This window comes from Zophobas morio, unplaced genomic scaffold, assembly GCF_036711695.1.
Source record: "Zophobas morio isolate AGI-343-1 ecotype UQ-CSIRO unplaced genomic scaffold, CSIRO_AGI_Zmor_V1 ptg000040l, whole genome shotgun sequence".
Lineage (NCBI taxonomy): Eukaryota > Metazoa > Arthropoda > Insecta > Coleoptera > Tenebrionidae > Zophobas > Zophobas morio.
In genome coordinates, this window is record NW_026972145.1 from 1987909 (window position 1) to 2004937 (window position 17029).

Sequence of the window (17029 nt, forward strand, 5' to 3'; positions counted from 1 at the left end):
TTATGTTTTATTTTTGAAAGAGCTTAAAAGAATCTCGGATACTTCTTCTATTTTATTTCTGAAAGAATCTCGAAGATTCCGGTTGTATAGATTTGAGAGATTTTAAAAGAATCTCAGGTACTCCTTCTGTTTTATTTCTGACAGAATATCAAAGACCCCGGTTGTTTAATTTTGAAAGATTTTGAAAGAATCTTGTGGACTCCTTCTGGTTTATTTCTGAAAGAATCTTGAGGATTTCGGTTGCTTAAATTTGAAAGATTTTGAAAGAATTTCAGGGACCCCTTATGTTTTATTTTTGAAAGAGCATAAAAGAATCTCGGATACTTCTTCTATTTTATTTCTGAAAGAATCTCGAAGATTCCGGTTGTTTAGATTTGAAAGATTTTAAAAGAATCTGAGGGACCCCTTTGTGTTTTATTTTTGAAAGAGTTTGAATGAATCTCCGATACCCCTTTTGTTTATTTTAGAAAGATTTTGAAGCATCTCAGAGCTTTTTTTTTTCTTCATTTTTTCGAATCCCAAGAATAATGTAATATCCGTTCGCAGAACTCCCGCACTGTCAGAATGACATTCTGTTGGTATGAGAAATAATCCCTTAAAAGATTTTTAAGTTTATATGATTACCGCCTTGAATTTCAAATTTTCAAAATTAATTAATGAAAAATCAAATGTTTATTAACTATTTTAACTTTTTGATTTGCTGAAGTGTTCAATGTGTTTAAAGAACTTGCCAGTAATTCAAACAAATTGTAGCACCAGAAGCGTAGAAATGGACAGTAAAATCAAAAATATATATTATTCAAAAAAAGCTTTCGTTGTCGTTCGTGTGTCATACTCTTTCTTTATTTGAATTGATAAAAATCTTCAGTTAATGTGCTTTTGACATTTTTATTTGACAAGTTATTTTTAGTTACTAATTTGTCACCAGATTGCAATTTTGCAACATATTGTACAGGTTTTTCACATCTCACCACTGAGTACACTCAGGTCATTTTTTCCAAATCTGACACTGACAGTGCGGGAGTTTTGCGAACGGATATTATACAAAAATCGACCATAAAACTTGCAGAAATTCCGCTCATGTTGACATTTTGACTTGACATTTAATAAATAACAATAAACAAGTTATTAGTATTAAACTAAATCAAGTAGGTAGTCTTTTTCATTGCCAACTTTGACCACATTATTTTCTGGATGTGTTTCTCGCTTTTATTCATCAAAACCGTATACTACTCCGGAAATGCTACTTGAAATGCAAATACCGAGTAGGATTATCGTCTAATCTTTTTTTATATTAACGAGTTAATGACCCAAAAAACCCAACTAAAATAAAGATCGCAGCGCCACCTATTCGCCATACCTCGAACCACGTCTAGAACTCTACACCGCCCGTCAAATCCAGGATCCCCACCCTCTCCAAACGTCACCTGTCACACCTGTCAGCCTGTCACTGCCACAACAAACAAACATTGTGGTTATGTTGTCACATTTCGCCCCAGCCAGTCAAAATCGCCAGTAAACACCCATCACCCACCGAAAAATGACGTAAACACACCACCACCCAGCATGAACATAACAATCGACGACTACGAAGCCCTCGGCGACAGCGACAAGGGCCCCCGCACCCCCACAGCCACCGTATGCTTCGTCTCCCTGCGCCGCCTCGTCGCCATAGTCTTCGCCCTAGTCACAGGAATCTGCGTCGTGCTCCTATGCAAAGTCTACATCAAGTTCGTGCTTCTGTGGCTCGAGAAGCAGGACCCCATTGTCATCTCAGTGACGCTAAGTGTCCTTTTCGTCTTGGTGGCGCTGCCCATAAGCATTGGGTACATAGTAATAGTGGCGGCCGAGGGGTATTTGTTCGGGTTCGTGAGGGGGCTGGTGTTGACGCTGTTCGGGGCGAATTTCGGCCTGCTGGTCGCCCACAATTTGCTCAAGCTGGTGGGGCACCATAAGTCGGTGTACAGGTACACGCAGAACGAGACGGCACAGGCCATCATGAGGCTGATTTCGGGGCCTTTGTGTTTCAAGATCGTGTTTTGCTCGAGGCTGACTCCGATTCCTTTTGGATTCCAGAATACGATTTTTGCTGTAAGTGGTAGTTCGTAGTGGAAATGGGGCTATTATAAATTGTTGATAAAATGGCGTGGTGCTGATACCACATAGTTTAGAAAAAAAGCGCGATAACATTTAAATACGTCAGAATGTAACAGGGGTCACATTTAGGTCATTTGCTGTTTGCGTTGTTTATGAGTGATTGAGCTAACAGCGGGTCATAAATAAAGAACTGAAGTTGTGTGTAATCTGGGGGGGGGGGTCTAATCAAATCTAATCTAATCCAAATATTCGTAAGTTAATGCTGCCTGATCATAGATTTTGAGAATGTCAACATTTCCATAATTTTAGAATAGAAGCTTTTCAAGGACAATTATTGATGTAGATTACTAAAAATTTTAAAAAGCAATCTTTTATTTTTAATTCTATAAGTCCTACAAAGTTGAACTTCGGTTAAAAAAAGCGAATTTTCAGAAATTCATCTTTTTCGAAGTAATGAATGAATAGTTATAAACTTCCAAAACGAGAGTCGAATCGGAAAAAACTGGAAATTTAAGCTTTTGTTTTCAATTCTAAGATATTTGGCGATTTTTGATTTTTTTATCACATATTTCTCGATTTTTCTTTTTATTTTAAACAAATCAGATTTTGAAAATTCTTTAATTATTCCGGAGATGAACACAATTATCAATATTTATTTTGATAAAATTTGAAAAATTGAAAAATTAAAAACTCGAAAATCAGAAAATCGAAAAATTCAAAAACTGAAACCTCAAAAAGTCGAAAAATTCAAATCGAGAAACTGGAAGGAGGAAATCAAAAAAGCAAGATATCAACAACTTGAAAAATTGGAAAATCAAGACACTAAAACAAAAAGTCAAAAATTTGGGAAATCCGCAAATCGAAGTCGAAAAATAGAAAACTCAGGAAATCGGAAAATCGAAATGCGAAAAATCAAAACTTGAAATATCGGAAATTTCAAAATCGAGAATCGGGAGGAGAAATGGAAAATCGCGAAAATTGGGAAATTAAAACACCGAAAAATTGAGAAAACTGGGAACTGAAAAATTGAAAATTTTAAAAATTGGGGAATTGAAACTCAAGAAATCAGAAGCTTGAAAAATTTTAAATCAAGAAATCCAAAATTTTTAAAAATCTGGATCTCGGGAAACCAAAAAAACGAAAAATTGGGAAATCGACAAACTGGGAAATCTAAAAATTTTTCGATTTTTATTTGGAAAATTTTTTAGAAATTTGGAACTCGAAGTCGAAAAATTCAAAACTCGAAAAGTGAAAAATCCATGAAACGAGAAACCAGAAAATCGAGAAACTGAAATATCGAAAAATTAAAAAATCGGGAATGGGAAAAACAGAATATCTACAAAATTTGAAAAATTGAAAAACCGAAACGTCAAAAATTTGTGAAATCGAAGTCGAAAAATTGAAATATCGAAAATTTCAAAAATCGGGGAATCGCAAAATTAAAAAACTGAAACATTGATAAAATAGAAAATCGAGAAATTGGGAAATCAAAACACCGAAAAATTGAGAAATTTGGAAACCGGAAAATTTGAAAAATCTAAATGTTGAAATATTGAAAAATCAAAAACTTGAAATGACGGAAAATTGAAAAATTGAGAATCGGGAAGGAAATCGAAAAAGAAAACTGATAAACTTGAAATCTGGAAGAATTGAAAAATCGAAGTCGAAATTTTTTTAGAAACGGGGAAATCGAAGTCGAAAAATTGAAATATGAATTTTCAAAAATCGAAAATGTTGACGGGAAATGGAAAAATTGAGGAATCGCAAAATCAAAAAACTGAAACATTGATAAAATGGAAAATCGAGAAATTGGGAAATCTGGTAACCGGAAAATCGAAAATTTTAAAAATTAGGAAATTGAAATATTGAAAGCCCGAAAAGTCGAGAATTTGAAAAATTAGAGAATCGAAAAATCTAAATGTTGAAAAATTGAAAAACTGAGAATCGGAAGGGAAATCGAAAAATAAAAAAAAATGAAAATTGGAAAACTTGAAATCTCGAAGAACTGAAAAATCGAAAAATTGAGAAATGACGAAAAATCGAAAAACAGCATTATCGAAAAAATTAAAACTCAAATCGAAAGCTTGAAATATTTTAAAATGAAAAAGTTGACAAATCGAGAAATCCAAAATTTTTAAAAATTGGGAAATCGGGAAACCAAAAAACCGAAAAATTGGAAAATCCGCAAACTAGGAAATCGAAAAATTGAAAAATCGAAAAGTCGAAAATTTAAAAAAAATGGGGAAATCGTAGTCGAAAAATTCAAAACTCGAAAAGTCAAAATTCGAAAAACGAGACCGGAAAATCGAAAAGTTGAAAAATCGAGAAACTGAAATATCGAAAAATTAAAAAATCGGAAATAGGGAAATCGAAAATCGAAAAATTGTGAAACCAAAAAATTGAAAAAAAAGTCAAAAACTTGGAAAATCGAAGTCGAAAAATTGAAATATTGAAAGTTTCAGAAATCGAAAGTGGGGAGGGGAAATGGAAAAATCGAGAAATCGCAAAATCAAAAAACTGAAATATTGATAAAATGGAAAATCGAGAAATTGGGAAATCTGGTAACCGGAAAATCGAAAATTTTAAAAATTAGCGAATTGAAATATTGAAACCCCGAAAAGTCGAAAGTTTAAAAAATTGAACAATCGAAAAATCTAAATATTGAAATGTTGAAAAATCAAAAACTTGAAATGACGAAAAATTAAAAAATTGGGAATCGGGATGGAAATCGAAAAATAAAAAAAATTGAAAAATGGAAAACTTGAAATCTCGAAGAACTGAAAAATCGAAAAATTGAGAAATGTCAAAAAATCGAAAAACTGCATTATCGAAAAAATGAAAACTCAAATCGAAAGCTTGAAATATTTTAAAATCAAAAAGTTGACAAATCGAGAAATACAAAATTTTTTAGAAATGGGGAAATCGAAGTCGTAAAATTCAAAACTCGAAAAATCAAAAATCGAAGAAACGAGAAACCGGAAAATCCAAAAGTTGAAAAATCCAGAAACTGAAATATCGAAAAATTAAAAAATCGGAAATTGAGAAATCGAAAATCGAAAAATTGTGAAACCGAAAAATTGAAAAAAAGTCAAAAACTTGGAAAATCGAACTCGAAAAATTGAAATATTGAAAGTTTCAAAAATCGAAAATGGGGAGGGCAAATGGAAAAATCGAGGAATCGCAAAATCAAAAAACTGAAATGGAAATCGAGAAATTGGGAAATCTGGAAACCGGAAAATCGAAAATTTTAAAAATTAGGGAATTGAAATATTGAAACGCCGAAAAGTCGAAAATTTGAAAAATCAAAAAATCTAAATGTTGAAATGTTGTAAAATCAAAAACTTAAAATGACGAAAAATTGAGAATCGGGAAGGAAATCGAAAAATAAAAAAAATGAAAAATGGAAAACTTGAAATCTCGAAGAACTGAAAAATCGAAAAATTGAGAAATGTCGAAAAATCGAAAAACTGCTTCGTCAAAAAATGATAACTCAAATCGAAAGTTTGAGAAATTTTGAAAACAAAAAGTTGATAAATCGAGAAATCCAAAATTTTTAAAAATTGGGAAATCGGGAAACCAAAAAACCGAAAAATTGGAAACTCGTCAAACTGGAAAATCGAAAAATCGAAGAGTCGAAAGTGTTTTAGACAAAACTCGAAAAGTTAAAAATCGAAGAACCGACAAACCGAAAAATTGAAACATGGAGCAAATGAAAAATCGAAAAGTCGAAAATTTCAGAAATCAGGAAATAGAAGTCAAAAATCTAAAAATGGATAAATCGGGAAAATAATACATCGAAAAAGCGAGAATCGAGAGGCAAAATCAAAAAACTGAAAAATGGAAAAACTGAGTAAGTGATAAAATGAAAATTCGAAAAATTGGGAAACCAAAAATTGAGAAATCTGGAAATCGGAAAATCGAAATTTGGAATATGGAGGAATCAAAAATGAAAAAATCTAAAAATTGGGAAATTGGGAAACCGAAAAGCCGTAAAATGAGAAATCGGGAAACCGGAAAATTGAAATTTTTTTAAAAATGGGAAAATCGAAGTCGAAAAATTCCAAAACTCGAAAAGTCAAAAATCGAAGAAGCCATAAACGAAAAATTAAAAAATGGACAAAAAGAAAAATCAAAAAGTCGAAAATTTGAGAAATCGGGAGAGTCAAAAAATCGTGAAATTGATAATTGGAAAAATCGAGAAATTGAAAATTCGAACAGTCGAAAAATTGAGAAATTTGGAAATCAAATTTGAAAAGTGAAGTATCAGACAATCGAAGGAAATTAAATATTCTAAAAATCGAAAACTCAAAAACTGAAAAATGAAAAAATTATTGAAAAACTGTAAAATCGGGACATCGAAAAATTGAAAAATCGGAAAATCAAAAAAAATGAAAAATGGGAAACTTGAATAGCTCGAAGAATTGAAAAAATCTTGAAAGCGATGTCGAAAATCGAGAAATTAGAAAATATCGAAAAATCAAAAACCTGCAAAATGGAAAAATTGAGAATCAAGAAATCGAAAAATCTATAAATTATGAAACCAAAAAGTCGAAAAATTGAAAAACCGGGAAACCAGAAAATCTAAAAAGTTCTTCAAAGAATTTGAGAAATCCGGAAATCGAAAATCAAAAAATTAAAAAAAGTCAAATTATGTAGGAATTGGAAAATCAAAAAATCGAAGAACTGTGAAAAGTGGAAAAATTGGGAAATAGGAAAATATAGAAACCGAGAAATCAAGATATCGAAAAACTGAGAAATCTGGAAACCGGAAAGATGAAAAATTGAAAAATAGAGCACTTGAAAAACTAAAAAGTCAAAAAAAGGAGGAATTGAAAAATCAAAAAATTTAAATATCTAAAAGATTTGAGAAATCTGGAAATCGAGAAAATGAGAAAAAGAAAAATATGGAAATCCAGAAACCGATAAATTGAAAAATCGGAATATCGAAAAATCAAAAAACTTAAATATCTAAATATTGAAAAATCGAGAAATCTGGCAACCGAAAAGTCGAAAAATGGAAAAGTTGAAGAATGGGGAAATCGAAGAAAAATGGAAATTTTTAAAAATTGAAAAATCGAGACATCAAACACTCGAAAAATCGAGAAGTCAAAAAACGGGAAATTGAAAATTCGCAAAATGAAAATCAAAAACGTTAAACATTTACAAATTGAAAAATCGAGAAATTAGAAAACATCGAAAAATCAAAAACCTGCAAAATGGAAAAATTGAGAATCAAGAAATCGAAAAATCTATAAATTATGAAACCAAAAAGTCGAAAAATTGAAAAACTTGGAAACCAGAAAATCTAAAAATTGAAAAATCAAAAAGTTGAAAAATTCAAAATCGGGAAACCGAAATATTGGAAAGCCGAAAACTTGGGATATGCGAAATCGACTTTCAAACACCGAAGAACTTTAAAATCGAAAAATCGAGCAAATTGAAAAATCGAAAAACCAAAAACTGAAAATGACGAAAAATTGAAAAATCGAAAACCGCTCGAAAAATTTAAAGTCGAAAAGTCGTGAAATCGAAAAATCGAGAAACAAAAAATCTCAAAAATTGGGAAATCGGGAAACTGAAAAGCCGAAAAATTGGGAAATAGGGAAACCGGAAAGTCGAAAAATTGAAAAATCGGAAAGTCGAAAATGTGAGAAATCGGGAAAAATTCAAAAATGAAAAATTGGGGAAGAAATCGAAAAATCAGGAAATCGAGAAATCGAAAAACCAAAAAACTAAAAAATGGAAAAATTGAAATACTGATAAACCGGGAAATCGAAAAACCGAAAATCGAGGAACTGAAAAACCGAAAAATAGAAACTTTTTGAATGGGGGGGGGGAATAAAAAATCAAAAATGGGAAACTTAAATAGTCGAAAAATTGAAAAATCCAGAAATCGAAAAATCGAAAAATTTGAAAAATATGAATGTCGAAAATTTCAAAAATCGGGAAAATCCAAACAATCGAAGATCGGAAAACTGAAAAATTGAAAAATCGAGATATTGAGAAGCTGAAATTTTGAAGAATCGGGAAATCCAAGTCGAAAATTCGGAAAATTCAAAAATAGAAGTCGAGAATTCAAAAACCTGAAACCGAAAAACCAAAAAACTAAAAAATTGGAATACTTAGAAATCGGTAAAGGATAAAATCCGACAATCGAAAAATTGAAAAATCGGAAAGTCAAAATATTGAGAAATCGGGAAATTGAAGTCGAAACTCGAAGCATCGAAAAATTGAAAAAGGGAGAATTGAAAGGGAAATGAAAAGAAACGAAAACCCAAAAACTGAAAAATTGAAAAACCAAGAAATACGGAAATTGCAAAATCGAAGTCGAAAAATTATCTAGTCTGAAATTCTTTAAAAAAAAACAAAAATTAAGTTAAAATTGTCTGGAGATATTTTGCAGATAGTTATCAACATTTCGAAAGTTCATTATTCTTTTTTTGGTTTATTTTTCAAATCTTTTACGAATCTTACAATAGAAAAAATACGCAAACTTTAAGAAACAAATAACATAAAATTGTTAAATAAAATTTGTATTCAGCAACTAATAAATATATTGTGCACTCCGACAAAAACAACGCCCAGTATAAACCCCAAAAAATCCACTATCCATTTTTCCAGCTCAGCAACGTCAACACCAGAATCTACCACTTAGCCTCTCTCCTCGGCCTGATGCCCGCCCAGTGCATGGGCGTCTACATCGGCACGACTCTCCGCTCCATGCAAGACGTTTTGGAGGACAAACCTGCATCTTCCGGGACTTACGTCTTCATATCCGCTCAGCTAATCCTCGTCATCGTGCTCCTGCTCTGGTTCAGCGCCAAAGCGCGAAGCGAACTCATGAAGGCCTTAGCCGAGGCGGAAGCCTCTTCGACCAAAGCGACTACTTTCTCCATTGTGTGATACGTACTTTATTTATGTAAACTAAGAGTCTCTTAATAAACTATTTTAGTACACGATATTGTTTGCTTAAAATACACTGCGCACGGGCATCGGCGGACTTCAGTCGTTACAGGTTCCTGAAAAATCGAAAATTAGAGAAATCGTGAAATCGAAAAATCGAAATGTGAAAAATCAAAACAGCGAAAAATTGAGAAATCTGGAAATCGGAAAATCGAAAATTTGAAAAAATGGGGAATTGAAATATCGAAAAATCTAAATGTTGAAAAATCTAAAATTCAAAAACTTGAAATGACGAAAAATTGAAATATCGAAGAATTGAAAAGTCGAAAAATTGAGAAATGTCGAAAAATCGAAAAACTGCATAGAACACTAAAGAAATCAAAAGTTTGAAAAATTTTAAAATTGAAAAGTTGACAATCGAAAAATCGAGAAATCCAAAATCTTTAAAAATTGGGAAATCTAGAAACCAAAAAGCCCAAAAATTGGGAAATCGTCAAACTGGAAAATCGAAAAACAGAAAAATCGGAGATGGGGAAATTAAAAATTTTATTTATCAAAAATTAGCAAAATTGTAAAATTGAAAAATCAAAAAATCGAAAAATTGGGAAACCGGAACATCGAAAAATCAAGAAATTGAAAAAAAAGACAAAATATTTGGAAAATCGGAAAATTGAAGTCGAAAAGTTTAAAAAACGAAAATTAGAGAAATCGGGAAACAAAACAGCGAAAAATTGAGAAATTTGGAAACCGGAAAATCGAAAATTTGAAAAATTGGGGAATTAAAATATCGAAAAATCTAGAATCGGCAGGGAATTCGAAAAACCAAAAAAGTGTAAAATGGAAAACTTGAAATCTCGAAGAAATGGAAAATCGAGAATTCCAAAATGTTTAAAAATCGGGAAATCGGGAAACCAAAAAGCCCAAAAATTGGGAAATCGACATACTGGAAAATCGAAAAATTGAAAAATCGAAAAGCGGAAAATTTTTTAGAAATGGGGAAATCGAAGTCGAAAAATTCAAAACTCGAAAAACCGACAAACCGAAAAATAAAAAAAAATTGGAAAATCGAGAAACTGAAATATCGAAAATTTAAAAAATCGGGAAAGTGAAAATCAAAAAATCTACACATCAGAAACTTGAAAATTTGGAAAATCGAAAATTGACAAATCGAAAAATTGTGAAACCGGAAAATTGAAAAATCGAAAAATTGAAAAAACAAAAAGTCATTAATTTGGTAAATCGAGAAACCCAAGTCGAAAAATTAAAAAATCAAAAATTAGAGAAATCAGAAAATCGAAACATCAAAATGCGAAAAATCAGAAATTTGAAATATCGAAAATGGGGAGGGGAAATTGAAAAATCGAAAAAACGTAAAATCAAAAAACTGAAAAATTGAGACATCTGGAAACCGGAAAATCGAAAATTTGGAAAATTGTGGAATTGAAATCTCGAAAGCCCGAAAAGTCGAAAATTTCAGAAATTATGAATTGGAAAATCGAAAAATCGAAAAATTGTGAAACCGGAAAATCGAAAATAGAGAAATCAAAAAATTGTGAAACCGGAAAATTGAAAAAACAAAGTCATCAATTTGGGGAAAAGGGAAATCCAAGTCGAAAAATTAAAAAATCAAAAATTAGAGAAATCAGGAAATTGCAACATCAAAATGCAATAAATCAAAAATTTGAAATATCGAAAATTTCAAAAATCGAAAAAGGGGAATGGAAATGGAAAATCGAGAAAACGCAAAATCAAAAAACTGATAAAATTTAAAAATTGATAAAATGAAAAATCGAGAAATTGGGAAATCAAAACACCGAAAAATTGAGACATTTGGAAACCGGAAAATCGAAAATTTGAAAACTTGTGGATTGAAATCTCGAAGGCCGAGAAGTCGAAAATTTGGGAAATTGAAAATTGGAAAATCGAAAAATTCAAAAATCGATAATGGGGAAATCAAAAAACTACACATCAAAAACTTGAAAAATCGAAAAATTGTGAAACCGGAAATTAATAAATCGAAAAATTAAAAAAACAAAAAGTCTAAAATTTGGGAAATCGGAAAATCGAAAATTAGAGAAATCAGGAAACTGAAATATCGAAATGCGAAAAATCAAAATTTTGAAATATCGAAAATTTCAAAAATCGAAAATGGGGAGGAGAAATGGAAAAATTGAAAAATTGAGAAATGTCGAAAAATCGAAAAACTGCATAGAAGACTCAAGAAATCAAAAGCTTGAAAAATTTTAAAATCGAAAAGTTGACAATCGAAAAATCGAGAAATCCAAAATTTTTAAAAATCGGGAAATCTAGAAACCAAAAAGCCGAAAAATTGGGAAATCGTCAAACTGGAAAACCGGAAAATCGAGAATTCCAAAAAGTTTAAAAATTGGGAAATCGGGAGACCAAAAAGCCCAAAAATTGGGTAATCGACAAACTGGAAAATCGAAAAATTGAAAAATCGAAAAGTGGAAAATTTTTTAGAAACGGGAAAATCGAAGTCGAAAACTTCAAAACTCGAAAAACCGACAAACCGGAAAATCAAAAAATTGAAAAATCGAGAAACTGAAATATCGAAAATTTTAAAAATCGGGAAAGTGAAAATTTGGAAAAACAAAAATGAACAAATCGAAAAATTGTGAGACCGGAAAATTGAAAAATCGAAAAATTGAAAAAACAAAGTCATTAATTTGGTAAATCGGGAAATCGAAGTCGAAAAATTAAAAAACCAAAAATTAGAGAAATCAGAAAATCGAATTGCGAAAAATCAGAAATTTGAAATATCGAAAATTTCAAAAATCGAAAAAGGGGAGGGGAAATGGAAAATCGAGAAAACGCAAAATCAAAAAACTGATAAAATTGATACATTTGGAAACTGGAAAATCGAAAATTTGAAAAATTGTGGAATTGAAACCTCGAAGGCCCGAGAAGTCGAAAATTTGGGAAATTGAGAACTTGGAAAATCGAAAAATTCAAAAATCAAGAAACCGAAATTCGAAAAATTCAAAAATCGGTAATGGGGAAATCAAAAAACTACACATCAAAAACTTGAAAAAATGGAAAAATTGGGAAACCGGAAATTAATAAATCGAAAAATTGAAAAAACAAAAAGTCATAAATTTGGGAAATCGGAGAATCGAAAATTTGAGAAACCAGAAAATAGAAGTCAAAAATCGAAAAATTGAAAATCGAGAAATTGATAATTCGAAAAATCGAGAAATTAAAAAATGTCTAATAACTCAAAAAGCCTGAAATATCGAAAAATCGAGAATCGATAAATTGCAAAATCAAAAAATTGAAAAAGGGGAAAATTAAAAAAGCGATAAAAACGAAAAATTGAGAAATCTGGAAATCGGAAAAATCGAAATTAGAAAAATCGAGGAATTCAAAAAGCGAAAAATCAAAAAAATCTAAAAATTGGGAAATTGGGACACCGAAAAGCCGAAAATTGAGAAATCGGGAAACCGGAAATGGGGAAATCGAAGTCGAAAAATTCAAAACTCGAAAAGTCAAAAATCGAAGAACCGATAAACCGGAAAATTGAAAAATTAAAAAATAGAGAAAATGAAAAATCGAGAAATCGAAAATTTGAGAAATCCGGACATAGAAGTCAAAAATAGAAAAATTGAAAAATCGTGAAAATGATAAGCGAAAAATCGAGAAATTGAAAAATCGAAAAATTGAGAAATTTGGATGTTGGAAAAAATTTAAAATAAAAATTTTGAGAAATGGGGAAATCGAATGAAACTTGAAGTATCACAAAAATTGAAAAATCGAAAAATCAAACAAATGAAAAATGGGAAACTTGAAAAAATCTTGAAATCGATCTCGAAAAATCGAGAAATTGGAAAATATCGAAAAATCAAAATCCTGCAATGTGGAAAAATTGAGAATGGAGAATTCCAGAAATTTTAAAATTATGAAACCAAAAATTCGAAAAATTGAAAAATTGAAAAGTCAAAAATTTCAAAATCCAGAAACCGAAAAATTGGAAGATCGAATAGCCGAAAATTTGGGAAATCGGAAAATCGGCGTTGAAACATCGAAAAATTTTAAAATCGAAAAGTCAAGAAATCAAAAAATTGGGATATCAAAAAATGTAAAAGTTGGGAAATCGAAAAACCGAAAAACCGAAAAATTCGGAAATTGGGAAACCAGAAAATCGAAAAATTAAAAAATTGAAGTCGAACAACCGAAAACTCGAAAAGTCGATAATCGGAAAAATTGAAAAACCGAGAAACCGGAAAATCGGAAATTATTTTAAAATAATCCAAAAATTAAGTAAACACTCTCTGGAGAGACATTTTGCAGATAATTATCAACATTTCGAAAATTTTCAAAATTTAAGCACCAAAGCGTCCCAAATACCTATAATTTTGTTCATAAATTCCATCAATGTTTTGTTTATTTTTCGAACCTTACGAATCTTACAATAGAAAAAAATACATTAAATCGTTAAAATGTCAAATTTTATTTTATTCATATTTTGAAACCAATCGTAGTTGTAATTATTAAATACAATTTGTATTTGGCAAGTAAAGAACATATTATGCACCCCGACAAAAACCACGCCCAGTATAAACTAAGTAGTACACGCTATTGTTTGCATAAACTACACTGCGCACGGGCATCGGGGGACTTCAGTCGTTACAGATTCCTGTAATCGGGTGACGCGTGTTTAATGTAGATGGCGCACCAAAGCCAAACCCACGCGCTCTATCTTTATTGATCGGTTGCGATGTAAACACGGCCTGGAAAATCGCGAAAAGTGAACGAAAATGTGCCAAAGTGGCCTACTTTTGCTTTTGTTGCTAAAGGGGAGTTTTGTCGCCACACTGGAAGACAATTCGTTCGAGGATGATGATGGCATTTCGTGAGTCATTTTTAGCTGAAGTCGCCAATCGCTATGTTGTTGTTGTAGAGCAACAGATGAACTACCACCAGAAATAATGGAAGAACTAGAATTTGGCAACTCAGACGACGAAATTAGTGTAAGTGGTACCAAAAACAACTTGATCCGAATCGCGAATTTCCGTTTTAGAGGGTAGATGATGACGATGGACACATAGAAACCATCCACCAGAAGATGTACGTGACCAAAGATACGGTTGAAATCGCACAGGTACCACCTCGTTTTTGACTATGTCCCCAGTACTACTAATTTTGTAGACGGTCATACACATAAAAGACGATAAACTTTGTTGTGAGAGAGACGAAAAAACTAAGCCGGACCCGCAGTGCGACAAGGACAAATTTCCCGATAACATGACCCGAACCGGCCCGGAACCACCACAGGTACCACCACCAAGGACGAAAAACAATATACTCTATCCCTTCTCTTTAGGACAAAGCAGGACTTGCGCAGCACGGCGTAACAGAGGCTGAGGTTGTAGTAGCAGTACTAGTAGTACCGACTTTGTAATGACTAATGAGTACCTTTGTAGCTCGAGGAGAGTAAGTACTTAGATGTTTTCGTCACAAAGTAGCCCGAATAATGCTGTACCGGCGGTACTGGTGATGGGTTTTTAAGTACCTGGTGACTGTAAATTGTATTTTTTGTGACGATGTGTTTAGTTACAGAGCGCTTTCGGAGACGTTTCTCTCCGGCGAAACCAGGGACCAGTGTATTCGATTCGTGGCCTCTGAATATCTGGCAGTGTTTGGGGATACTTCTGTTCGTTTCGTACTGTATTAACAGTGCGGAGTACGGGGCTTTGAGGTCGCACTAGTACCGATTTGGTTTGGGTTTTTAAATGTCTCTCGCATTGTTCTCATCGTGGTCTAGATTAGGTAAGAAGTTGGAAGGAAGTGTTTTGTTTTTAAAGGAAGTATTTGTTGTAGATGGATGTTGTGTTAGTCATGCTATGGAGCGTCTGACTGAAGTTGTTGACGAGGTATATAACAAAGGAGCATTTATTCAAAAGAAAAAGAGGTGTTTTTGAAATCATGTTTTACTGTTGGTTTAACTACTGTCTCTGGATTCTTTGTGTTGTGACTGTGTTGATGTATGGTGACATCTTCGCAGAATAAAGAGTGTTTTTGAATTGTGTTTTATTGCATATCTTCAACATATTAGAAATGTTTTTGAGTTTTTTGTCAAATCTTCAAAAAATTTGAGAAATCGGGAAACCGAAAAATAAAAAAACTGAAAAAAAAAAGTCAAATTATCAAGGAATTGGAAAATCAAAAAATCGAAGAACTGTGAAAAGTGGAAAAATTGGGAATTAGGAAAATATAGAAACCCAGAAGTCAAGAGATCGAAAAACTGAGAAATCTGGAAACTGGAAAGTTGGAAAATTGGAAAATCGAGCACTTGAAAAACTAAAGTCAAAAAAATGAGGAATTGAAAAATCAAAAAATTTTAACATCTAAAAGAAATCGGAAAGTGAAGAATTCAAGAGTTTAAAAAGTCGTAAAGCCGAAAAATTGAAAAATCAAATGAAAAAATCCGGAAATTGAAAAAAAGGAATATCGAAAAATCAAAAAACTTAAATAGCTAAATTAAATCGGGAAATCCGGAAATCGAAAAGTCGAAAAATGGAAAAACTGAAAATTGGGGAAATCGAAGAAAAATGGAAATTTTTAAAAATTGAAAAATCGAGGCATCAAACACTTGAGAAATCAAAAATTGAAAAATCGAGAAACTGGGAAATCCAAAAATTGATAAATCAAAAAATGAGTAACAGAAAAATATGGAAATCGAGAAACCGAAAAGTGGAAAAACTAAATGTCAAAAAATCGGGAAATTGAAAAATCGCAATACCGAAAAATCAAAAAACTTAAATATCAAAATATTGAGAAATTCAGAAATCTGGAAATCAGAAAATTGAGAAATCGAGAGTTCGGAAAGTCGGAAAATCGTAAAGTCGAAAAGTGGAAAACTCGAAAAATCGAGAAATCAAAAACCAGGAAGTCGAAAAATTGAAAAATCGAAAAATTGGGAAATCGGGAAACCGGAAAATTGAGAAATTGAAAAATCGAAAGCTTGTCAATTTTTTAGAAATGGGGAAATTGAAGTGGAAAAATCGAAATGCCGAATAACTCAAAAACCTGAAATATCTAAAAATCGAGAATCGAGAAATTGGGAAATCAAAACAGCGAAAAATTGAGAAATCTAGAAACCTGAAAATCGAAAATTTTAAAAATCAAGGAATTGAAATTTTGAAAAATCGGGAAATCGAACTTGAAACATGGACAAATTAAAAACCAAAAAATCAAGGAATTGAAAAATCGAAAATTTGAGAAATCGGGAAATCGAGCTTGAAACATCGACAATTTAAAAACCAAAACATCGAGAAATCGAAAAATCAAAAACCGAGAAGGAAATTGAAAAATCAAAAAATAAATGAAATCTCGAAGAATTGAAAAATCGAAAAATCTAGAAATTGAAAAATGTCCAAAAATCAAAAACCTGCAATATCGAAAAATTGAAAAATCGAGAATCGGAAATTGAAAAATCAAAAAATCAAAAGCTTGGAAAATTTTAAAATTAAAAACTTTGGACTTCTCGAAAAATTGAGAAATCAAAAAATCTAAAAATTGCTAAATCAGGGAACCGAAAAGCCAAAAATATGGGAAATCGGCAAACCGGAAAATCGAAAAGTCAAAAAAACGAAAACTGGGAAACTCAAAAATCTGTAAAATCGAAAATTAAAGAACCGAGAAATCGAAAAACCGAAAAAATGAGAAATCGGGAAACCGGAAAATCGAAAAGTAGAAAATTTGAGAAATCGCAAAATAGAAGTCGAAAAATTGAAAAACTGATAATCAAGAAAATGGAAAATGGGAAACTTGAATTGTGGAAAAATTGAAAAAACTGGAAGTCGAAGTCAAAAAATCGAGAAATTAGAAAATATTGAAGAATCAAAAACCTGCATTATGGAAAAATCCAGAAATTAAAAATCGAAAAATCAAGAAATCGAAAAATTTTAAAATTGAGAAATAAAAAAGTCGAAAAATTGAGACATCGGGAAACCAGAAAATCGAAAAATTGAGAAATTTGGGAAACGAATTTGAAAACTCCTAAAATTGA

The 17029-nt window shown here is 31.6% G+C and overlaps 2 protein-coding genes across 3 annotated transcripts; both read left to right on the forward strand.

Moving 5' to 3' along the window:
• The first annotated feature begins 1414 nt into the window (after positions 1-1414).
• On the forward strand, positions 1415-9053 carry LOC135140434 (uncharacterized protein). The gene is made up of 2 exons (XM_064070973.1): positions 1415-2091; positions 8719-9053. Exons 1-2 carry the CDS (start codon positions 1567-1569, stop codon positions 8998-9000), a joined length of 807 nt encoding a protein of 268 aa, XP_063927043.1. The 5' UTR covers positions 1415-1566; the 3' UTR covers positions 9001-9053.
• Positions 9054-13703: 4650 nt separating this feature from the next.
• LOC135140627 (uncharacterized) lies at positions 13704-15041 on the forward strand. 2 transcript variants are annotated; one of them, XR_010282269.1, is made up of 7 exons: positions 13704-13870; positions 13919-13988; positions 14039-14119; positions 14167-14292; positions 14342-14395; positions 14580-14787; positions 14839-15041. XR_010282269.1 is itself a non-coding variant. In XM_064071261.1 (6 exons), exons 1-6 carry the CDS (start codon positions 13776-13778, stop codon positions 14481-14483), a joined length of 456 nt encoding a protein of 151 aa, XP_063927331.1. In that variant the 5' UTR covers positions 13704-13775; the 3' UTR covers positions 14484-14672. The 2 variants fall into 2 exon arrangements, 1 of the variants encoding a protein (XP_063927331.1); XM_064071261.1 differs by lacking the exon at positions 14839-15041 and having other exon boundaries at positions 14342-14383; positions 14442-14672.
• Positions 15042-17029: the final 1988 nt, after the last annotated feature.